Source organism: Lepisosteus oculatus, chromosome 25, assembly GCF_040954835.1.
Source record: "Lepisosteus oculatus isolate fLepOcu1 chromosome 25, fLepOcu1.hap2, whole genome shotgun sequence".
NCBI classification, from domain to species: Eukaryota; Metazoa; Chordata; class Actinopteri; order Semionotiformes; family Lepisosteidae; genus Lepisosteus; species Lepisosteus oculatus.
In genome coordinates, this window is record NC_090720.1 from 12098991 (window position 1) to 12123874 (window position 24884).

Sequence of the window (24884 nt, forward strand, 5' to 3'; positions counted from 1 at the left end):
AGAAGACAGGACAATAGACTGTAACACAATAACAGTGTAACTAAATGAAAGCGTAATCAAACTCTGCAAATAAGCAAACAGAGAAAGGAATACAACAGGACAAATACAGTGCAAAAGTCATTCGTGGAACAGTACAAAAATAATATGGTGATTAATAAATATTACATCTAGTACAGTTTTAAGTACAATTTCGGCTTACATTCAGTTGTCGTGTATGTAGTGGTGTTGGAGTACAGTCATTGTGGGTACAGGAAGAAGTTAGGAGAGATCATAGTATGATGGGAGGGAGTGGGGGAGTCACCAGTTTGAAGGCTCTGGGGAAGAAGTTATTTTGGAGTCTAGTTGTGTGTGACTGGAGCGTCTGGATCCTTCTGCCAGATGCGGTGCAGCTGCCATACCAGACTGTGATGCAGCTGGTCAGTATGCTCTCCACCGTACATCTGTAGAAGTTGGTGAGGATCTGTGGATGCAGGCGTATTTTCTTCAGCCTTCTCAGGAAGTACAGCCGCTGTTGTGCCTTCTTGATGAGACTGGAGGTGTTGAGTGCCCATGTGAGGTCCCTAGAGATGTGAACACCTAGGAATTTGAAGTTATTCACCATCTCCACCGCAGACCCTTTGATATAGATGGGGGAGTGGACTTTTCCTTGTCTCCTGAAGTGAAAGATCAGCTCTTTGGCTTTGCTGATGTTGAGACATAGGTTGTTGGTCTGGCACATAGGTGTTTTATCTCCTCCCTGTAGGCAGTCTCATGGTTGTCAGTGATCAGGCCCATGACTGTGGTATCGTCAGCATACTTGATGATGTTGTTTGTGCTGAACTTGGCAGTAGTTGTGGGTGAACAGGGAGTAAAGCAGTGGGCTGAACACATACTGTAGCCTTCAGTGTTCAGGGTGAGCGTGTTGGAGGTGAGGTTGCCAATCCTGACAGTCTGGGGTCTGCTGGTGAGGAAGTCTAGGATCCTGCTACAGAGGGTAGTATCTAAACCTAGAGTCCTGAGTTTGGTAGAAAGTTTTATGGGTATGATGGTGTTAAATCCTGAGCTAAAGTCAATGAACAGCATTCTTGTATGGGTGTTCCTTTTATCCAGGTGGGTTAGTGTGGTGTGTAAAGCTATAGAGATTGCATCCTCCGTGGAGCGGTTTGTGCGATATGCAAACTGGAGAGGATTAAGTGTTTTTGGAATGCTGGCTTTAATGTGTGGAATAAGCAGATTTTCAAAGCACTTCATTATGATGGGGGTGAGTGCAATAGGACGGTAGTTGTTCAGGCATGTGGGTGCTGATTTTTTAAAGTATGGATTCACTGCTCTGAGAGAGTAGTTTCAGTTTTTCCACAGCCAATTCTGAAACTGATGTTTCTCCAGGTCCTTTCCAGCAGGAATCATGGCTTTAAGAAGTAAAAAGTTTCAAGAGGTTCCAGAAACATGGTTCTCCATGCAATAGTATAGTTTGGAATAAATCCAATGTAATAACCCCATTTCTGTTTTTGATTCATGGAGTTGTAAAGGAATTTAAAAACAGGAATTTATCAGGTCCCATTGGAGGACAATATTTATACTGTAAATTTATGGGAAGCTGCATCGTGTGAATTGGCTGAGAAAGTGAAATCACAGCCAGAACAGCTAAAATGATGCTCATGCTTCGGTCGTCTCTTTGTATCAGCAAAGTGAAGGGCATACAACCTTCCTCTGCAAGAGCAATCATTGTATAACTCAAGATCTGGACAAAACTGATCTAGTGTAATGAAACCAGACCCTGGATTGACCAGCAATCTTCTAAAGAAGTGTTTCTCATGTCTGGCTTCTCAGAGATCTCCCTGAAACCTCTGGCGAAAACATTGCAGCATGCCATATTCAACTGGATTACTCTCCAAACGCTTATAGTGCAGTCCGTAAATACATTATTTGGACAGTGACAATTTTAGTTGTACACCAGCACATTGGATTTAAAATGAAACAATGGCAACAAGTTTAAAGTGCAGAATGACAGCTTAAATTGGAGGGTATTTACATATCTATTGGGTGAACCATATAGGATTCATAGCTCTTTTTATACACATTTCCCCCCATTTCCTGATTGTTTGGGGGCTTTTTCCTTTCAGTCTTGTCTTCAGTAAGTGACATGCATGCTCAATGGGATTCAGGTTGGATGATTGACTTGGCCAGTCAATAACATTCCACTTTTTGGCCTGAAAAACTCCATGGTTGCTTTAGCTTGGGGTCGTTGTCCTGCTGCAATGAGAGCCAGCAGCCATGTCACCCTGCAACTCACAACTAGCAGCCCACTGAAGCTAAGCAGGTGTGATCCTGGTCAGTACCTGGATGGGAGACCTCCTGGGAAAAACTAAGGTTGCTGCTGGAAGAGGTGTTAGTGAGGCCATAGGCCAGCGGTCCATGTGGGTCCTAATGCCCCAGTATAGTGACGGGGACACTATACTGTAAACAAGCGCCGTGTTTCTGATGAGACGTAAAACCGAGGTCCTGACTCTCTGTGGTCATTACAAATCCCAGGGTGTTTCTTGAAAAGAGAAGGGGTGTAACCCTGGTGTCCTGGCCAGATTTTCCATGCCTCCTAATAATCCTCCTCTATGAATTGGCTACATTACTTTGTTCTCCTCCCCCCCACTGACGGCAGGCAGAGCGACAAGCCAGTTGGAGTATTCTGGGTGGCATTTACTGGCAATGTCAGTTCAAAGATTTGGTTCAAACCACCAAATGGAGACGGGCGTGCCGACAAGCGGACCCTGCTGATGCGGGATTAACGCTAGGATGAGAGAGATTGTCCTGCTGCAATGAGTTTTGAAACATTTGATTGGATCTGAGCAGATTAGCTGCTTCTGAACACTTCAGTATTCATCCTGCTGCTGCCATCTGCAGTCACATTAATAAAGACAAGTGAGCCAGTTCCACTGGCATCCAAATATGCCCAAGCTATGAAACTACCTCCACCATGTTCCACAGATGAGGTGGTATGCTTTGGATCATGAGCAGTTCCATTTTTTCCCCACACTTTTTTCTTTCCATCACTCTGGTACAGGTTAATCTTTGTCTCATCTGTCCATAAAGCTTTGTCCCAGAACACTAAAGGCTTCTTATGTGTTTTTTAAGCAAACCATAAACTGGTCAATCCTACCAGCGGTTTGCATCATGTAGTGAACCCTCTGCCATTATCCTGGTGTATTCTTTTCTTTATGGTAGTCTTAAACACACCTACAGTATACCTTCATCCTGGAGTGTTGCCAACCTGTTCAACAGTCAAAAAGGGGCTTTTCCTCACAATTGAAAGTATTCTTCACTCATCCACTACTGTGGTCTTCCAGGTCACTTGCTATTGCTAAGATTATGAGTGCATTTTTGCTTCTATAAATGTACCAAACAGTTAATTGACCCACCTAATGTGTTGGCTATGTCTGATTTTTCAGCCTCCTGATGGCCTACTTTAATGGCAAAAACACTTCTTCGGTCCTCGTGTTTAGAGAGGACAGCAACAGACTCCAGATGCAAATGCCACATCTAGAATCAACTCTAGACCTTTTGTTAGCTCTCTTGTGCATGAACTCATAATGCAACACACAGATGGCCAAGAAACAACTGGGCAGCCAATTGTCTAATTACTTCTGGTCCCCTAAAATGGGAGGACTATGTCTAAAAGGGCTGTGATTCCTATATGGTTCACCCAATAGGGATGTAAATACCCTCCAATTAAAGCTTACATTCTGCACTTTAACCTCAGTCATTTCAAATCCAATGTGCTGGTGTACAGAGCCAAAACAACAATTGTGTCACTGTCCAAATATTTACGGACAGCACTGTATATGGTATTTGTATTCTTAGATCGCACAACAGCAGATAATGATGAACAAATACAACTTCACAACTGCTAGTATTTGCCCATTAATTGAATAATATGCTTCATACAGGTCTTTGCCAGATCTATGGCTACTTTTTGAGGTCAAGGATTTCTTCCTTTATTCCCACTCTGGACACTGAAGCTCCAAGCCATCTTCCAGTAACAACCGTCTCATATCCAAAGATGGTGATCACCTTTGCTTTGTAAGGAACAATCTGAAGTGTGATGATACAGTATGTCTGTTTTTTTTTCTCCTGAGCACCTTGTATGAAAAACAAAATTCTTTATGGCATTCATTTAATTTTATTTTACAAATATATTAAATTTGTTTTTACCTGTATGTTTATATCTGGAAAATGCAAACTGTTTTATTGAGAAATATTTATGTCTTCATAATCTTATAGCTAGATACAGTAGGGGCATCAGGTTATGTAATGAGGTCAATGTTGCCTTAATTTTCCCCCCAAAAAATGGAATTTTACTTGATATCTTTCAAAAAAGTATGAGAGGGGGGTGTTGCCTGTGCCCTAGCTAAACTCCACTCTGGTTTGGTCCAAACGGGATTACTTAAAAAAGGTTCCAACTTAAGCACTTACCCTTTAAAGCGCTTTGAGTTCTTCCAGAATGAAAAGCACTATATGTTATGGCTGCAGCTGGACTCATTATCCAATTTCTCTTACACACCCCTTCCTTCACTATTTCAACAATCAGTTCACCCAGTTACATTGCTTGGTATTAGGATATCTTCTACCTCCTGAGCTCACCTCGCCCTTTCCTCCTCAGTACCCTTTTCTACCTGGTCTGGACTCCCTCAACGTCGCCTCTTTGGTTTTAATTTTGGATTTCTCACTTTTGCCTCACCCCTATCAGATTTGTTTGCCTCTCCTCTTGCCTCCTACCTGGTCTTGACCCTGCCTGGGATAACTGACCACTCTCCCTCCTCGCCTGCCTTGGATACTTCAGCTACCTCGCCTGGAGACCCGAACAGGGTTCGTAAATTACATCGTTCTTACAGAATACTCAACCTGCTACATGAATCCCGCGGATCAGGATGATCCTTTTTCCATTCTCTTACACTATATAAATGTAAGGAATTATGATTGTAATTGAGGGCATTAGTAGTTTAGGTCAGTAGAGACACTGGAGACAGCAGAATAGAGTTGATCAGATGTATCACAGTGCTGGGAGACCACCCTCTTCCTGTATGTTGTGTAAAGAGAGTTGTCAGCAAAACAGGGAATTACAGGTCTTTACAAGGACATGCGCACAGGGGTGTGTGCAGTGTTATTCATTTATTTAAGACTGGAAGGTTTTTCGCAAATTATACGTTTTTCTGCATAGTAAAATATAAAAAAATTGGTTCATGTAAAAGAAATTTACATATCATCACACTTCAGATTGAGCAACTTTGCCTGAGGGCCTGGGATGTGCTTAAAATAAGCTGCATAAAACAGAGAAGATCAGTCAGCAGCACAGTTCTGAGAAACCGATGGCCTTTAAGATTGCCGCTCCTATGTGATGGCCCCGAGGCAGGACCACAGGGGAGCAGTGCTTCTCTACAGGAAGTACTGTACTTGTCTTTGAGAGACAACAGCTGTCAAGCTTGAGCGCTGGTGGCTATCTTCCAACACAAAGTTTCAAAGCAGCTTTTCAGAACACAAGGTGAGCGAAACTCCTAATCTGACACCATCGTAAAATAGCACTTACAACTTCTGTGGGTTAATCAGAAACTGAATGTTTGCTTAAAGGAAAAGACACCTCTCAGGATGACCTGGTGGAATAATTGAAAGAAGTGTTGGAGTGTGTGTCTACTTATTAGCTTAGCAATCAAACATCCACTACCAACTCTCTCCATCACACAGGTCCACACCAACAGATCAGCCTTTAAACCATCGATCTCCTGTCTAAGGAAGGCTGGTGGTTCCACTGCTGACAAGATGAGGAAGACCAAGCTGTGTAGGAGACTAAGTATGTGTAATGTTCTGCTGCTTCAGGTAGTGTAAGCCATAGCCCATTTTCAAAAATAAACCAAGAGCAGGCAGGAATCAGGGAGCAAAGTGTGTGCAGCCAGCAGGGGACAGCACGTGAAATTCGGCCCATAGGCTGAATCCAAAGTAGATGATTTTCAAAGCCGGAATGCCACTAAAGAGCAGCACAAAGGCTCAGCAGATTTCATCATATTATACAGTATGCTATACATAAACTCCAATTTACTGTAACTGTTCTTTCCTTTTAAAGTCTTCAGTCTGGGAATCAAGTTTTTGAATTAATTTTTAACTTTAAAAAAGATGTGTCTAAGTCATAAATGTTCTAATTTTGCAACATGGAACACAACAAGAATGAACTACAAGAAAGAGCTCTATAGAGAAATGCAAACAGCAGAAGGGATCGACTGCCGAGACAGAGAGCCGTGGAGAACAGTTGGTGCCTGAGACCACCTTTGCTGAGGGGATTATGGAAGAAGGGGCTCGTGTAGTCCCCAGCTGGGACTCAGTTAAGGACCTGATAGGCCTGATCTCGGACTTCATGCAACCAACCGGCAGTCCCTTTAAGAAGGTATAGACCACATCCAATCAGATACCCACTCACCATACCTGTCCACCACCACACCTCCAAACCCCAGCATACTTTAGGGCTGTCTGCAGTGACCCCAGCGCTCAGTATTGGGTTTAAATTCCTGTTGAGCTCTACTCATTCCTTATGTTTTGTCTTGGATTAGGCTTTCCTGGTTTTCGGGAACTCGTTCCTTTTACACTGCGGTTTAAGGACTTCACTTCTGGCTTATTGCTCTCATCTACTGTATCGGCTACCTGGGCTTTTGGGTTTCTGCTCTCTTTTCGACCACAATGTCTGCACTACACTTCTGGCTTTGTGTTTCTCGCCATCTGGAAATTTTCTCACCGATCTAACTCTGCTCAGGATCCAATACTCTACTCTAGCGGTTCTTCTCTTGAGAAGCCACAGCCTGCGAAATTGAACTCTGCTGTGGCAGTGGCATCACTTTATGTAACAAGCTCCATGTCGCCTTAATTAAAAAAAAAATGGAATTATACTTTATATCTTTCCAAAAAGTATGAGAGGGGGTGTTGCCTGTGCCCTAGCTAAATTCCTGTCTGGTTTGGTCCAAACGGGCTTTCTTAAAAAAGGTTCCGACTTAAGCACTTACCCTTCAAAGCACTTTGAGTTTTTCTAGAATGAAAAGCACTATATGATACGGCTGCAGCTGGTCTCAATCAAGCCCTCATTATCCAATTTCCCTTACACACCCCTTCCTTCACTTTTTCAACAATCAGTTCACCCAGTTACATTGCTTGGTAGAAGGATCTCTTCCACCTCCTGAGCTCACCTCGCCCTTTCCTCCTCAGTACCTTTTTCTACCTGGTCTGGACTCCCTCAACGTCGCCTCTTTGGTTTTGATTTTGGATTTCTCACTCTTGCCTCGCCCCTATCGGATTTGTTTGCCTCTCCTCTTGCCTCCTACCTGGTCTTGACCCTGCCTGGAATAACTGACCACTCTCCCTCCTCCCCTGATTTGGATACCTCAGCTACCTCACCTGGAGACCCGCACAGGGTTCGTAAATTACATCGTTCTTACAGAATACCAAACCCGCAACGTGAATCCCACGGATCAGGACAATACTTTCTCCATTCTCTTACACTATATTAATGTAAGGAATTATGATTGTAATTGAGGGCATTAGTAGTTTAGGTCAGTATAGACACTGGAGAGACCAGAATAGAGTTGCTCAGCTTTATCACAGTGCTGGGAGACAACCCTCTCCCTGTATGTTGTGTAAAGAGTGTTGTCTTTACAAGGAGACGCGCACAGGGGTGTGTGCAGTGTTATTCATTTAGTTAAGACTAGAAGGCTTTTCGCAAATTATACGTTGTTCTGCATAGTAAAATATAAAAAATTGGTTTATGTAAAAGAAATTCAGTGAGGTTTATGTGACTTGAAATGGTGTTCTTCAGTGAAAATAAACTAAAAAAACAGGCTCCCTCCCCAAGCCCCCCCTTACTCCTCCATGACCTCTGTTTCTGTCCGGAACATTCCAAGTGCCATTGTTTAGCAACCAAGATATCTGTCACTTGGAGCCTCAGAAACCTTCATATTTGTTTTTTTTTATTGTTAAATATTTCATATTGATTTATTTATAAGATATTAAAAAATCAATCTGAAATTCTTCTTCATACCTTGTCCAGAATTAATTTAAGTACAGCAGCATCACATGTGTAGAACATCTATTTCCCAACCTCTAGGGGTACACAGGGAAGTGTATACTACCTGGGAAAATCCAAATGTCTTTATCATGAGGAAAAATAGACTGATAATCTAGTATACTGCATCACATTCATTGGTTGATCCATACTCCATGATCCACGAAGGAGTGTGTAAGTTACTCATTTTTGCTGCCACCTGATCTGTTTTATGTAGTAATTTACCTTTTAAAGACCAATCCAGCCCCCTGGAAAAAGTTACAGTACTCAATCTTAGTTACTCAGATAATTCAGGTTTTCTTCTGAGTACCTTGTTTAAAAAAGATTGCTTACCTAAAAAAATACAGTGCCTAACAAATGCAATCAGACCATTCTTGTTGTGTCCCATATTGCAAATTTAGAAAATCTATGACTTAGACACATCTTTTTTTTAAACTTTAAAATTAATTCAAAAACTTGATGCCCAGACTGAAGACTTTAAAAAGAAAGATTTGTTACAGTAAATGGGAGTTTATGTATAGCATACTGTATATTATGATTAAACGACGTCAAGAATTTATTATGAATTACTGACAGATGATTCTTATTGAACTTGGTTTTTGACAACTGTCTCAAACATCTGCTATAAACTCCATTTCACTAGGAATAATAATAATAATAATAATAATAATAATAATAATAATTGCTTACACTTATATAGCGCTTTTCTGGACACTCCACTCAAAGCACTTTACAGGTAATGGGGACTTCCCTCCACCACCACCAATGTGCAGCATCCACCTGGATGAATAACACAAACAACCACGAACTAAGCTTATTGAAGAATAAACCTATTACTTGTTCCTTTGCAGCCTACACATGCTGATGCAGCTACCCACCTGAATTATTATCTTCTAGATGTCTTTTTGCTTTCTTTTGCTTTTCTTGTAACGCACTTTGAGAAGATACTCAGACTGTCTCTGATGCTTTTATCTCCCCTCTTGTAAGCTTACGTCCTGCAATTGTTGTTTTATTTGGTTGAGCAGTTTGAAATGTTTTTGAGTTGTGTGGAGCTCTCTGTTGCAGTTTGTGGATAAATTTCCGTTAATGTGACTTTCTGTTTTTTTCTGATTGCTTTCGGGGAGAGCGTGATGGGAAAAGAGGGACAGTTGGTCAGTTGTTTTATCTCTCCACTCTGATTGAGATTCCCAAACTAGCCTCTGAATTACTCCATCTCCCTGGCTCCAGATCAACTCACTGTTTACTTTATGGCCTTTCAGCTGTAATATTTGCAATCTGTGACCTCCAACAGCAAGACCATAGACGCTGTACCTAGTGTTGAAGTTGAGAAGGTCATGGCATGCCTCTTTGATTCACTTCCTTTTCCCATTTACTATTATCAGCCCCATTGGGATTGCCATTCAAAAATATTCTGGAGAAAAGATCTTGATAATTGATATACTGGCCCCCATCCCCCATATGTCCTCTGTACCAAGCACCAACAGCCTCATTGGGAAACCAAGTACTGTATGTCATCACAAAAATCCTGCTGTACTCAAATGAAGGGAAATGTTCAAAACAAATAAACTGATTATTATATAAATGAATCTTCTAAATTGAATATTATATAAATAGTATTATACAAAAAGTTAGAAAATAGATGTATGGATTATACACTTAACCCTTTAATTACAAAGGGAGCCTACCATTTTGAATTATAGTTCCGGATTGTGACAAAAGAAATAGTTCTATTAAATTAGACTCTGTATCATACATATGTTTCCTTGTGAACTCATTGACAAATGGTATTAATGGATATGTTTAAATTAAGGGAGGAATTTACTGTTTGCATTTGTCTTAAGATAATACATTTGTCATTCATGTTGGGTATGATTTGGTTTAGTTTTTATTCAATTTTTTATGTTACATATTAAAAACATTTTGAACATGTTGTTTCGCCACACTGTGTCTTTTATGAAGACACTGGACTGAAACTGCAGTCACATAAGTCATTTTGCAATCTTTGCTGCAGTTCAAGAAATACTTCTGTTTTAATTTGGAAATCAAATTTTGGGGAAACAAATGAATTTCAGTTACATAAAAGCAGGAATATTAAAAAATGCAAACGGTTTCGATATACTGTACTTACAGAACTTGTTCTGTCTGCAAATGTGTCTTTGATGTGTTTTCAAGAAAAAACTGATATCTGCATGTGAAAGGGGAGTGTTGAAGGATAATATCCAATCCAAAACGTTTTAAGGTGTTTTTAGTTTTATACTGTATGTATAAATATGAAGCTGAGGACAGGCATTTACAGTCAGAGAGGAAGCACTGAAGAAATCGTTACCTTGATACTCATACAGTACCTGCTGGACCAAGTGTGATTCAAAAGCTGCTTTCTTCAGAGTGTAACCAAGGTAAGTTTCATTTCATAGCTGATGTGTTACAGGTCATCATTACAGTGTTTTACAGTATTTTCTCCAATTTACAATTGTATAACCACCGTAAGTGTTGTGATTTGCCTTCAGAATGTTTTACTATACTATATCATAAGAATATCAAGAAAATACCATGGCAATGTTTCTGGGAATCATTACTATCCCACAGTACATTTACTTTAGTAAATGTCTGATACTGCTGTACACCATAATATTCCCAAGGGCAAGCGTTGTACATTACTGTTACCAATCCTATGTATGGTCCTACTGCATCTTGCTTGACTAAATAATAGTCACATAACTGTACATGTATCTGTCCTGTTCCTTGTTTCTCTGTGCTTTACTTGTTCTTCTGGTTTGTCTTGTTGTCTGGGGCTATATATTTCCGGGTCTCACTTTCCTCTCGCTCGGTATTGGGATTGGTTGTAGAGAGGCTCGCCTCACCACGTCGCCCCACATCCGCTACCTGAGGTCTTATGTCTCGTTCCGACTTCGCCCGATACCTTGAGCCCGGAGCAAACCCCCTTATTTGCTCTGTTCCTGCCGCTACACATAGGGTCCTCCCTTCTTGCCGGTCTCTCTCCACAGCTATACCCCAGATTCCGTGACAGTTAGAAAACGGATGGGTGGATAATATGCTGTATATTTAATTATTAATTTGCTTTATAAAACTTTAAGCAGTATTCCATCTTTTTCATAAACGTTTTCTGCATCAGAGTCTTTAACTTTGTCACTTGCTATGGTTATTTTGGAAACATTCTGGCATGCTCGTTTGAACTACCTAATGTTTATTATCATTATAAAATGATATAAAGTTATAATGTTTTCCATGAACACTTGGTGTCTTATTGCTGTAATGGATAATGAAAAGCTTGTAGCTTCATTGAGCCTTTTGTAGAAAATGGAAAAAGTAACACTAGTAGCTTTTAATTTAGCTCATCCAATTAGAGTGACATACTGTACTGTAAGTCATTCTTTGAAAGTCATTCAAATCACTTAAAACCTCTTTTTTGTTTTAAATAAGATATATTTCCTTATTGTTTCAATTAGTATATAAAGCCACTATGTACAATTCTAACAATAAATTGTCTGTTCTCTAATTACTATTAATTTATATTTCATTACGAATAATTCTGTTACTGCATTTAATTAAAAAATGAAAAATGTCAGTTAGTGTTACTGTACAGTATGATTAGTGCAGGAAAGCACTAATGGGTTAATAAACATTTACTTGTTATGATTAAAATAGGATTTGTGCAAAAGCCACATTAAGATAGATTCACTGTGCCACCTGGCAATTCCAGAGAGTAATGTAGTCCTGCAACAGATTATGTGAAAATCTAAAAAATGTTGGATTCTGAACATTGTCTTTTGTGGTTATTAAAATAGATATCTGGAAAAAACATACAGGCAAAGCCATGTTTGATAATCAAGTCACATTATATGGACATACAGTACACAACACATACAGTGCTAATAGGAATTTTACATACAGTTACACAATGTTTCCAAACTAAGACATTTTGTGACCTAATAGCTTGAAATCAAGACACATTTAATTAAAATGTATTTAATGTTCATTTACATATTGTAAGTTACAACCTCCAAGTGCAATGTAAATGCTCAAACAGAAAAGTAATTATAATTGAAAATCTAGAAAAGATTTTTTTATAACTGGATACACCCCTTGGTAATACTATAGCAGTTGTAAATTAGCAAGGAGTGAACTGTGTATTGTTTATGTATAGTTTCTCACAGTGTACTTGTCTTCACCTCACTGCTGTCTTAAGAACTTATCTATATATGATTAATTTTGCTCATTTCTTCCTACAAATATAGCTTCAATCCACACTAGCATAACAAACAAAAATTAAGAAATTCATTATTAATTGCCTCTGACACAACCCGCTTGATGTATCAGAATAAAAGTCTCAAGGGGAAAATGAACACAGAATGCAGTTGGTAGTTTGACATACTATATATTTGTGGTACTGTAGATGTAACATGCATTATTAGAATATTAGGAAACTTCTAAGTAGTAAGTACCTACTTGTAAGTTATGTGAAAAATAATGTTATTTTGTGTATGGAATTCTGTTTTGCAGACAGACAGAAAGTTGACCTCATCTTCAGAAAGAGACCATGTCTGACCAGGTTAAGACTTCAGGAGCAGCAGACAATATGTGTGAGTATGTAGAGAACTGACATTGTTTCACAGATAAACTGTATTTGCAAATCTACAGGAGCTGTCTGAAGGGATAAAATGGGCACTCAGGGCACCATCAACTCCCATGACAGTGAGCTCAAAGGCTGAGACTCCGATATCAATGACTCAGAAATTAATCTTGAAATTGATCTACACGAATTACTCTATAATGTCAAGATTGAAGGTTTCAAAGCTCCAGAATTTTTCAACATGTCATGTAAAAGAAAACACCTGAAAGAGCTCTACAGCCAGATAATATTTAGATTCTAAACAGTTCACTTAGAATAATAAATACTGTATGTAAAACAATTTCAAGTTTCTCACTGAATTTTTTGATTAATTATTTTCCCACTTTGGGAGGACACCAAATCCTAATAAACCATTACAATCTGTCCTTTTTTCTTATTGCTTTGTTTTCATTAGTTAGATTTTATATTAAATGTATTACTATTATATAATGGTCTTTTAAAGATTAGGATATTTGAAGTTGGTGAAATTGGTTATTTTGTTCACTATTTGATTATATATTTTTTTTTGGGAAAGGTATGGTGCTGTTTGCCATGGAAAGATCAGGGAGTATCAAGATTGGACTGCCCCCAAATGATTACAATGACAACTTCAGTGAATATTCGAAATATGTGGGAAATCTGCAAGGCATCTCTCACGTCGCCTTCAGCCCTCAAGGAACAATGTTTGCAGTCTGTAATGCACAGCTGTATTCTGGGTCTCCTCCAGCGAATCCAGATGAGAACTGGCTGAAGCAGAAAGCTCGGTGTGTAGGAAGGTCTGGGTGGGATCAAGTTCATTCCCTCTTCTTCCATCCAAACGGCACACTCTATGTTGTCATGAAGAGTGGTGAACTGTACAGGGGTCCCCCTCCTGAGAATGAGTACGTGTCCTGGATGTACAGGGTTGCTACGAAGATAGGAACTGGAGGATGGTGCTTCCCTTCTCTGTTCTTTGACCCTGCGGGTATCCTGTACACTGTGACCACAGAAGGGAATCTGCTTAAAGGAAGCCCTCCGAATGATATGAACTACATCTGGAATAAAAACAGTGAGATTATTGGAACTGGAGGCTGGACAGAACTTACCCATTTCATGGCCTTCTCTCCTGATGGCAATCTGTGGTGTGTCTCCAAGAATGGAGGGAAGATCTACACTGCCCCACCACCCAGGATTGCCAGTGATAACTGGATTGGAAGAGCACAGAATCTTGGATCTGGCTACAATCAATTCCCAATCCTCGCCCTCACGCAAGATAAAACCATAAGTCAAATTTTAAGTTTGGATTTTTCTGTTAAAGATGCAAAGATTCTTTCAAAAGAGCCTCTGATAGTTGGGCAACATGACTGTGACAACTCTACCGGCTCTGTTCCTTACACTGCAACTTTCGAGTAAGTGCTGCATTCTAAGTTGTATTTTCATTTTTCTGTATATCACAAAATACACAATACTTACAAAAATTACACACAAAATACACTGTCAATAGATCTAAAACTTAAATAGTAGGACTGCTGGTAATCATTTGGCAAATTTAACACAAAGATGTTTAAGGGTAACAAAATTTGAATTTAATGATGTCTGAAAATTTATTTTGAGATATTATTAAATGAAAAATCTACCTTTAGATTCATTTCTACATATATGTTCAACTATAACCTGTCAGTAAATCACTTGACTCTCAATTTGACTTTAAACAATTTTAAAAATGTTATAGAAGTGGTTAAGAAGAATCACCACACTGCAACACAACTGGCAGGTGTGAGCCTGTATGGGAGACCTCCAGAGAAAGCTAAGAATGCTGCAGGAAGAGGTGTTAGTGGGACCAGTGGGGGGTGCCCACCCTGCAGTCTGGGTGGGTCCTAATGCCCCAGTATAGTGACGGGGACATTATAATGTGAGACGGATGAGACATAAAACCGATGCCCTGACTCTCTGTGGTCATTAAAAATAACAGGGTGATTCTCAAAAAGTGTAGGGGTGTTACCATGGTGTCCTGGACAAATTTCAGATTGGAATTGAACAATCATAGTCTCCCAGTAATCTCCATCTATGAATTGGCTTCAACTCTCTGTTCTCCTCCCCATTGAGAGCTGCTGTGTGATGAGTGTATTGGTGCACTCTGGCAGAGCTACTCATTGATGGTAGTGGAGGGGAGTCCTTGTTACTTGTAATTATTATCTTCATCATCATCAATGTACTGCAATACATTTGAAAAACTACCAACTTACCTTCCTGTCCACTCTATATATGCTGAATTTAATGATGATGTCATGAGGGTATTTTCGGGCTTGAGGAGAATTAGAATATGTGACAGAAAAGATGAAGGAACACCAGCAGAAGATACAAAAATTACTAACATTGCAAAAGAACAGCCAAAAACTTGCAAAGAAACTAGTTTGAAACTGTTGAATCCTGAGTTTGACTCTAGTCCAGTCCTCCTCCTTGAGGATTTTGCATGTTCTTCTCATGGTCAATGGCTTTACTTAGATAAATACTTTATTGATCCCGTGAGGGAAATTGCAGATGCACCATCAGCTGTCTGTGTCTGGGAGGTTCCACACCTGGAGAGTGTCAGCAGGTTTGGGTAGGCTTTAGTCAGCCACAATTTGAGCAAGCAGTAACAACATGAGAAAACCCTCTCTTGCCATCTTCACTTTCTCTGAAGTTCATGAAATTCACCCGGCTGGTATGTCAGGCAAGTACTTGCACAAGTCCTCCTTCTCCCAGTGTGGTGCAGCCAGGTTGATACAGTCTGCAGCTTTGAAACAAGAAGTTCTAAAATAGAATGTGATTTTTTTTTCAGGTTTTCTGAAACTATTTCCTTGGAAAGCTCTTTCACCCATTCTCATGAATTTACTCTGGCAGTTGGAGCATCAACAACCTTTCAAGCTGGAATCCCATTGTTGGCTGCGAATGAAACCACAGTCTCTATTAATGCCAGTACTACTCACAACTGGAGTTTTACAGAGACAGAAAGGAAAGAGGTACAGTATGTTCCCAGTACTGGATTAAGCTATTGAAGATGAATGGTGCCTTTAAGCCCCCTGGGTTGTTACTCAAATAAATTGAGCAAGACATCGCTGTTTTGTATATGTGGAATGGAAGAAGAAAACAGGGCACTTGACTAACATGGTGACTTTGATACTAGAACACTGTTGTTATGCACATTTTAACTACAACTTAACTCCTTAAATTGCCTTGTTTTTTTATTAAGTTCAAGCACATCTGAAAAAGGCTCTACGGATGAAACACGGTCTCTTTTCTTTCCCTTTCAGCGTGGAATAAACCTTTACCTCTTCCTTTGTTTTTTTTATTGCCATAACCAGTGAACTGCTTTAGCTTACTGGTTTTGAATGCTGTATTTGTCCACTGTTTTCTGAAAGCAGAGACCCCAGCCAATGGCTTTTGCTTCTTTCATTGCAGATTGTTAATACATCCAGCCTGAATGCTACAGTGCCCCCTGGGGAGGCTGTGAGATTCAAGGCTGTAGTCCAGAAGGGGATCATTGATGTTCCTTACACAGCGAAGGTGCTCACTGTCTTCGGACACCAGGCCACTATCACTGGGACATGGACTGGAGCTTCAGTTTCGAAAGTGGCAATAAAGGAAGAGCCTATTGTTAACTAAAACAGTTTAGTAGTTACATGCATGCAGATACTTTACCTTACAGAGTATATATATATGAAAATGCCAGTAATTTAACATTCAAAGCTATTTAGCTTTTGCTGTTATCTAGTAAAATGGGTATTTCCTTCAACAGCATAAGTATACTAATTTGCTTAATTTCTCTCTGATCAAGGAATTTGTTTGAATAAATTTCTCTTTTAAACTACAATTTGATATGATAATTAGAACTAATTGTATGCCAAGCCATTTGTGTTGGATTGTTCAGAGCTATTGCAATTAATCATCTTCAGTATACGGTACTTGGGTTTTTTCCTTAATTTTTGTATTAATTAAAAAATGATTATGCAATAATTTCATTAAATTATGATAATATTAAATTTCATTTCAATAATTATTTTGGTGCCTGGAACATATTTAGTATTTTTGTAATACTAAATAATTTAAAATGATAAGTGTGTCAATAAAATATTTGAAGGGTGTATGTTTTCTGCTTGTCTCTCTTTTGTCTTGTTGACTACCAGTGTCCAATTCCGGTCCTGCAGAGCCTGAGTGCAGTTAGTTTTCTGGGTTACCTCTTTCTAAAGATTGGCATTTAATAAACCAAGCCCTGGTTCTTGAAGGCTTAAACGTGAATTCAACTTTTTTAAAGGAGTTTATGATGAAAGCTCAGCTGTCTGTAATTTGTAATTAATCAGGACATCACTTTCTCACTTAACCATCATAGATACTGTACATTATCTCCCTCTGTCCCTTACATTTGTCTTTCGCATCCCTCTTCCACCCCATCTCCACCTCTGCAGCTACCCCTTGGTCAGTGTTCTCTCTGCATGGCCTCCCAGAAGGACTCTAGCCTCCTCCTCCTATGTCAGGAGGTTAACTCTGAGCCAAGTGGGCAAAGTTATCTTAACTTTCATTACTCGACCTAATAGTTACATCTCTGTCACGGGAAATACCGTGAAATGTAGTTAAAGACTCTATGCGAGACGGTATAATCCGGAAGTGACTGGAGTAGGACATCAGGTAGGACAGCAGGATCAGGGTGGGTGGAAACACAGGGGGTGGTGACAGCAGTGATCTGGTGCAGGGGGGGAGTGCAGGCGCACGAGTCCGAAAGGAAGTCCAGTAGGGGAAATCAGGGCGCAATCCAAGGTCCAGGTGCCGGGATATCCATCCAAGACAGACACAGGGAACAGGGAACGAGGAATACAGATAGTTAAAACATTGACAGGACAAGGCCCTCCGAGCCCCGGACTCAGAAGGTCAGGACACCATGGTGAAGCCTGTGCTCTCGATCCACTCCTGTGCCCAGTGGTAGGCGGGCTTCCGGGCATCTGTCTTCCAAAGCTAAGCCCAGAACTATGGAGACGCCGGGCTTCAGTAGGGAAAACAGGATAAGATACAGCTGGGACAAATACAACTGGCAACACATTGAAAAAGGTAGGAGCGCCCTATAGAGGAGGGATGACGGCCATCACAATCTCTTAGAGACCAGGATGCTATGAAATGAACGGGAAATGAACGGGAACCTCCCTTTTCTGTAAAATCCATTCATTAACCAGTAGATTGTGTTTGTAACCCAGGGATTCTCTATATAGGAAAATCGAGTTTCCTTAAAGCAGTAGAATGGCAAGTTCTCTTAACAAAATTCAAATACTGAACTTGAATCTAGTCATAAAATCTGATTAGAACAGGGAGCTTTAGTCTTCTGTCTTCCTCTCTGTCTTCTCATTCTCTTCTCTTCTCTCTGCTCCTACTTTCCTCTTCTCTCTGTAGCTGCCAGTTTTTCTTTTTCCTCTGTTCCTTCGATTAATTTATGGTTTCCACATTATTAGAAACCAGTGAATAACTTAGACCCTGTCCTCTACAGGAAGATCTATTGTTTTATTGAACAAATGCCTCTTTGGTACATTGGATCAGGGGCATGGAGAGGGCACAAACTATGCATGCCACTCCTCTAAGCCTGATACAGTGATATGCTTTCTCTCCATGAAAGAGAAGGCAAAACTTCATGCTTACTCAGAAGTGCTTCATTTTTAACCACATTGCTCGGTTGTGCACTATAATCTAGATATACTATCTCATGAAAGAGAGGGCAACTCCCTCTCAGTCCTTTGTGAACTGAGTTGCTTAAATTCCTCCCTGCTTTATTTCAGTGCTGCAAATGGGTGGCTTTCATGGTTCAAGGGTATGAATGTTTCCTGGTTGTATATATGGGTAACCTAGTGGTCTAATTTTATTGTGCCACAGCCTCTTGCTAACCAATCTATTGGTGATGGACCGGATTGTGAGACGATGTCATTTTCCACTTCATAGCAGGCCACACTAGAAAACTTGTTATAATGGATGTATAGCCATTTACTGTAGGTTGTCTGATCACTTCCTTAACTGTGATCTAAATAATAGAAAGCTTTTCTGTGATGCAACCCATTGATCTTTCAATATTGAATGTATTCATAGGTGTTTTGCTGTTTGGTGTGGAGAGCTCAGGACTGGCCCAGTTGACTACAACGAAAGCTTCTATTATCATGCTAAACAAGTCCTATGCAGGGTCTCCTCCAGTGAATCTGGATGAAGACTGGCTGATGACTAAAATGAAAAAAGTTGGCAAAAGAGAATGGGATCAGTTTCACTCCCTCTTCTTCCATCCAGGAGGCAGCCTCTAAGATGTGATAAAAAGTGGTGAATTTTACAAAGGTCCCCCTCCTGAGATTTTTATGCATACAAGCATTGTATCTAATAAGTCACTTTACACTTATTATAATGTAGACCAGGATGGCTGTGTAACATACATTTTGTATTCAGATTCAAGTTTAAAAAATTGTTCCTTTAAAATGAGATGGCTTGAAGTTAGTTCAGTACATTTTCACCTTCCAAATCATATCAATTTTGATGCTTCCCTGACTCTTTGCTTTGCCATAGTATTTCATTACAAAGTCCCGGAGTGCATAAAACAGCTTGCAGTTTTGTATTTCAGTAGGATATGTAAGAAACAATGTTCATTATACCACCCCACAAATTGCACAATGTCCCATTCTTTTTATTTAGTTAAGTTTTGTTGTGTTATTCCAACATTAGAAAAAGGAGTCTAGCCACTACCTGTAGTGGTTTTTAAAATAGACATTTGGCAAAATACATGCAGCATTTTACATGGACATACACAACACATATGGTACACATCATTTCAAACTGCAGGTAATTGCTCGCTGTTGTACTGCCCAGTTTATAGAAACTCTATATGCTTATAGAAAGTCCAAACACCGTTTCCAACTTAAAACATTTTGTGAAATTGCAAACAAGACACATTCAATCAGAATGTATTTCACGTTCATTTATATATTGTTACACACAATCCCAAGTGAAAGACAAACATTTTGAAAAGTTGTTGCAAATGAAAATCTCGGAAAATGGATAATAACTGTACACACACCCCTTTAACAGTAACAGGACTTGTAAATTAGGAAGGAATTCACTGTGTACTGTTTTGGTACACTTGCTTGCACTCTAACTGCCTTCACCTCACCGTTGTGTTTTAAGATCTTGCCTACAGTACGTATGACTAATTCTGATCATTTTGTTCTGCAATTAAAGCCTCAACGCTTTTTTACCCCAGTGATCGCCCTGCGTTTGCTGCTTCCTGAACCCGCACTAGTTTAACAGTTGCTTCTGACAAAATCCGTCTGTGTGATGTATCAGAATAACGGTGTCAAGGGGAAGATTAATCTGTACTTCAAACTTAGAAAAATGATCTATCTGTGGGTTATATATTTATTGGGTAATATTAAAAAAATATCATTACATACACACGTATTACAAAGCGCCCCTTTAATTTGTTAGCAATGTAATTTGGGACTTCTATTAAACATTTAGTATTTTGTAAATTTGGAAAAACAGTAAAGCTCTCTTTAACAATATACAATATGCATTACAGAATCACAAGCTCAAGGGCGCTACGGACCGCAATCCTGTGTCATAGTCACTGGCTCACCGGGTTTGTGGAGACCTGTGATGTGGAATGAGACTCTCAGTACACAGTCCGCGCACTGACTTGTCCACACGTATATATTTATATACAGCTCACATTCGTAAACTGAGCATTTCAAACTGTGCCATGTAGCAACACTGAAGTCAAGAGGAGTTGATCTTCAGAATTGTAACTGTCCGGGTTTATCTAGAATTATTGTCCCGTGTCTAAAGAATCAAAACTCAGGCAAACTTAGGCAGAGGGAGTAACTCTTCTCTGTTTTCTCATGATATATTTTTGTCCATGGTTGAATTGCAGCCTGAACAGTGTTTTGGCAGCTTTCCGCTGTTTCACACACACACTGTGCTGCCTGCTCACACTGTCCTGTGCCACAGTACAGCACATGTCTGACTCCTGCCTTATCTAGCACTGCTTTACCATCTCCAGCAGTAAAGTATTATAGGCTCATGTTAAAAGCAATAAATGGAGGGTGTTAAATAGATGCATCTATTCCAAAAGCACCACCAAATGAATCAGCTTTGCATAAAGTGTCCCTTGTGATAAACAGTTCCATGGTTATATTTCAGGTCGGATACCAGGATTACTATCAGCACCACCAGAGTTTCTAATTAAGAACCTTATATTACATTCTCACGCAACTTCAGAGCAGTTTTCACATCTCTGAAAACCTTTAGAGAAATATCCTATAATTTTTCTTGAACCTCTCTCCACTCGCCCTAGTTTCCAGGAGTGAAGAACCCTAATTTGAGCGAATACATAGAGGCTCTCTTCCTCCTCTTGAGGTATCAAACCTCTAGCCTGGGAAAAGACAGTATTCAAAGTCTGAAATGCTCTAATTAAAAATGTCTGATGTACCAGTAACTTTGACACAGGACTGCAGGATCAGGGGAATACCACCATTGGGCCTGTGAAAGCACTTGTGTGTGTTCTTTATGTGCAAATTGTGACTATTCTGTCAAAAGGAGCTTTGCCTGTAGGTTTAATCAGAGTGTCTTAATTAAAAAAAAATTGTATGAACTGTTTAATATACAGTATGATTCAAATTAAAGCATTACTAACCAATTAAAGGATCACTGTGCAGTACATGGGTGAAATAATGAACATCATTTTTTATATATCTTAATTTTAGGATTGAGGATAAATTTAATGAATAAACAAAAATTACAACTGTTTTTTGGATTACATCCTGAAAAATTGTTTTGGCTGCTTTCCCCTGTTTAATACACACTGTGCTGCCTGCTCACACTGTCCTGTGTCACAGTACAGCACATGTCTGACTCCTGCCTTGTCTAGTTTACCATTTCCAGCAGTAACTTATTAGACTCCTGTTATGGTGGGGTGAGGTTGGTATAAAAGCAAAATTACCAGCAAAAACCACTGTAATTTAACTTTTGACTGTAGCGTAATCTGCAAAAGATTCCAACTCTCATGGATTACTGTAATACAGTATGAAAATTAGTACCATTAGCTTAAAATTAGAAAGTGACGCATGAGGTTCTGAGACTATCTATTGGCTTGACAATAGGACCTCACAGGCTGTAACTCAACCACAGGCAAAGTACGACATGAGAGAACACAGAGGTCCCTCCAAACTGACTATGTCTATGTTTTGAATTTTTAGAGACGGGTGAATAATTCTAGATAAACCCAAACAAACAGCCCCAGTTTTGAAGATTAACTCCCCTTGACTTTAATTATGTTGCTACATAGTACTGCACATCTGCTGACAGATGGGGGTACAATGTTAAAAAACATGGAATTCAATTCAATTCAGCTCTGTTTGACATTATACTTACGCGGCTGCATAGTATAGTGAAAAGTGTTTCTCATTAGTCACTCAGGTGCAGTATATAAATAGAACAGAAGACAGGACAATAGACTGTAACACAATAACAGTGTAACTAAATGAAAGTGTAATCAAACTCTGCAAATAAGCAAACAGAGAAAGGAATACAACAGGACAAATACAGTGCAAAAGTCATTCGTGGAACAGTACAAAAATAATATGGTGATTAATAAATATTACATCTAGTACAGTTTTAAGTACAATTTCGGCTTACATTCAGTTGTCGTGTATGTAGTGGTGTTGGAGTACAGTCATTGTGGGTACAGGAAGAAGTTAGGAGAGATCATAGTATGATGGGAGGGAGTGGGGGAGTCACCAGTTTGAAGGCTCTGGGGAAGAAGCTATTTTGGAGTCTAGTTGTGTGTGACTGGAGCGTCTGGATCCTTCTGCCAGATGCGGTGCAGCTGCCATACCAGACTGTGATGCAGCTGGTCAGTATGCTCTTCACCGTACATCTGTAGAAGTTGGTGAGGATCTGTGGAGGCAGGGGTATTTTCTTCAGCCTTCTCAGGAAGTACAGCCGCTGTTGTGCCTTCTTGATGAGACTGGAGGTGTTGAGTGCCCATGTGAGGTCCCTAGAGATGTGAACACCTAGGAATTTGAAGTTATTCACCATCTCCACCGCAGACCCTTTGATGTAGATGGGGGAGTGGACTTTTCCTTATCTCCTGAATGAAAGATCAGCCCTTTGGCTTTGCTGATGTTGAGACATAGGTTGTTGGTCTGGCACATAGATGTCTTATCTCCTCCCTGTAGGCAGTCTCATGGTTGTCAGTGATCAGGCCCACAACTGTGGTATCGTCAGCATACTTGATGATGTTGTTTGTGCTGAACTTGGCAGTAGTTGTGGGTGAACAGGGAGTAAAGCAGTGGGCTGAGCACATACTGTAGCCTTCAGGGGCACCCGTGTTCAGGGTGAGCGTGTTGGAGGTGAGGTTGCCAATCCTGACAGTCTGGGGTCTTCTGGTGAGGAAGTCTAGGATCCTGCTACAGAGGGTAGTATCTAAACCTAGAGTCCTGAGTTTGGTAGAAAGTTTTATGGGTATGATGGTGTTAAATCCTGAGCTAAAGTCAATGAACAGCATTCTTGTATGGGTGTTCCTTTTATCCAGGTGGGTTAGTGTGGTGTGTAAAGCTATAGAGATTGCATCCTCCGTGGAGCGGTTTGTGCGATATGCAAACTGGAGAGGATTAAGTGTTTTTGGAATGCTGGCTTTAATGTGTGGAATAAGCAGATTTTCAAAGCACTTCATTATGATGGGGGTGAGTGCAATTGGACGGTAGTTGTTCAGGCATGTGGGTGCTGATTTTTTAAAATATGGACTCTCTGCTCTGAGAGAGCAGTTTCAGTTTTTACACAGCCAATTCTGAAACTGATGTTTCTCCAGGTCCTTTCCAGCAGGAATCATGGTTTTAAGGAGTAAAAAGTTTCAAGAGGTTCCAGAAACATGGCCCTCCATGCAGTAGTATAGTTTGGAATAAATCCAATGTAATAACCCCATTTCTGTTTTTGATTCATGGAGTTGTAAAGGAATTTAATAACAGGAATTTATCAGGTCCCATTGGAGGACAATATTTATACTGTAAATTTATGGGAAGCTGCATCGTGTGAATTGGCTGAGAAAGTGAAATCACAGCCAGAACAGCTAAAATGAGGATGTTTGGCCAAGAACTTCCTCATGCTTCGGTCGTCTCTTTGTATCAGCAAAGTGAAGGGCATACAACCTTCCTCTGCAAGAGCAATCATTGTATAACTCTAGATCTGGACAAAACTGATCTAGTGTAATGAAACCAGACCCTGGATTGACCAGCAATCTTCTAAAGAAGTGTTTCTCATGTCTGGCTTCTCAGAGATCTCCCTTAAACCTCTGGCGAAAACATTGCAGCATGCCATATTCAACTGGATTACTCTCCAAACGCTTATAGTGCAGTCCGTAAATACATTATTTGGACAGTGACAATTTTAGTTGTTTTGGCTCTGTACACCAGCACATTGGATTTAAAATGAAACAATGGCAACGAGTTTAAAGTGCAGAATGTCAGCTTAAATTCGAGGGTATTTACATATGTATTGGGTGAACCATATAGGAATCACAGCTCTTTTTATACACATTTCCCCCCATTTCATGGACCAAAAGTAATTGGAAATTGATGACTGCCTGAAATCTGTGACTCATACAGATCACCAGACGTTTGGTATCTTTCCTTGTGATGCTCTGCCAGGCCTGTAATTCCGCCATTTTCATTCCTGATTGTTTGGGGGCTTTTTCCTTTCAGTCTTGTCTCCAGTAAGTGACATGCATGCTCAATGGGATTCAGGTTGGATGATTGACTTGGCCAGTCAATAACATTCCACTTTTTGGCCTGAAAAACTCCATGTATGCTTTAGCAGTATGCTTGGGGTCGTTGTCCTGCTGTAATGAGAGCCAGCAGCCATGTCACCCTGCAACTCACAACTGGCAGCCCACTGAAGCTAAGCAGGTGTGATTCTGGTCAGTATTTGGATGGGAGACCTCCTGGGAAAAACTAAAGTTTCTGCTGGTAGAGGTGTTAGTGAGGCCAGCAGGCCAGCGGTCCATGTGGGTCCTAATGCCCCAGTATAGTGACAGGGACACTATGCTGTTGTAGTGGTTTTGATGGGTTTACTGAGACAATTATTAATTGTAGCAGTAATCACGAGGTTGTTCGTTGGGGCTTTTAGAAAATCAATCGTCAGAACAACTAACAACGCACA

At 40.0% G+C, this 24884-nt stretch overlaps 1 protein-coding gene across 1 annotated transcript; it reads left to right on the forward strand.

Annotated features, from left to right (window-relative positions):
* The first annotated feature begins 10349 nt into the window (after nucleotides 1–10349).
* On the forward strand, nucleotides 10350–16723 carry LOC138225092 (uncharacterized). The gene is made up of 5 exons (XM_069183946.1): nucleotides 10350–10464; nucleotides 12590–12669; nucleotides 13234–14086; nucleotides 15499–15679; nucleotides 16119–16723. The coding sequence occupies exons 2-5, from the start codon at nucleotides 12627–12629 to the stop codon at nucleotides 16320–16322; spliced, it is 1281 nt and encodes a 426-aa protein (XP_069040047.1). The 5' UTR covers nucleotides 10350–10464; nucleotides 12590–12626; the 3' UTR covers nucleotides 16323–16723.
* The last annotated feature ends 8161 nt before the right edge of the window (nucleotides 16724–24884 follow it).

Bases quoted from the DNA above. Each gene is read 5' to 3' on its own strand.
- LOC138225092 (XM_069183946.1), top strand. From the start codon at position 12,627: ATGTCTGACCAGGTTAAGACTTCAGGAGCAGCAGACAATATGT. The intron at 12,670-13,233 runs GTGAGTATGTAG...TTTTTGGGAAAG, and splicing joins AGGAGCAGCAGACAATATGT to GTATGGTGCTGTTTGCCATG. The intron at 14,087-15,498 runs GTAAGTGCTGCA...TTTTTTTTTCAG, and splicing joins CCTTACACTGCAACTTTCGA to GTTTTCTGAAACTATTTCCT.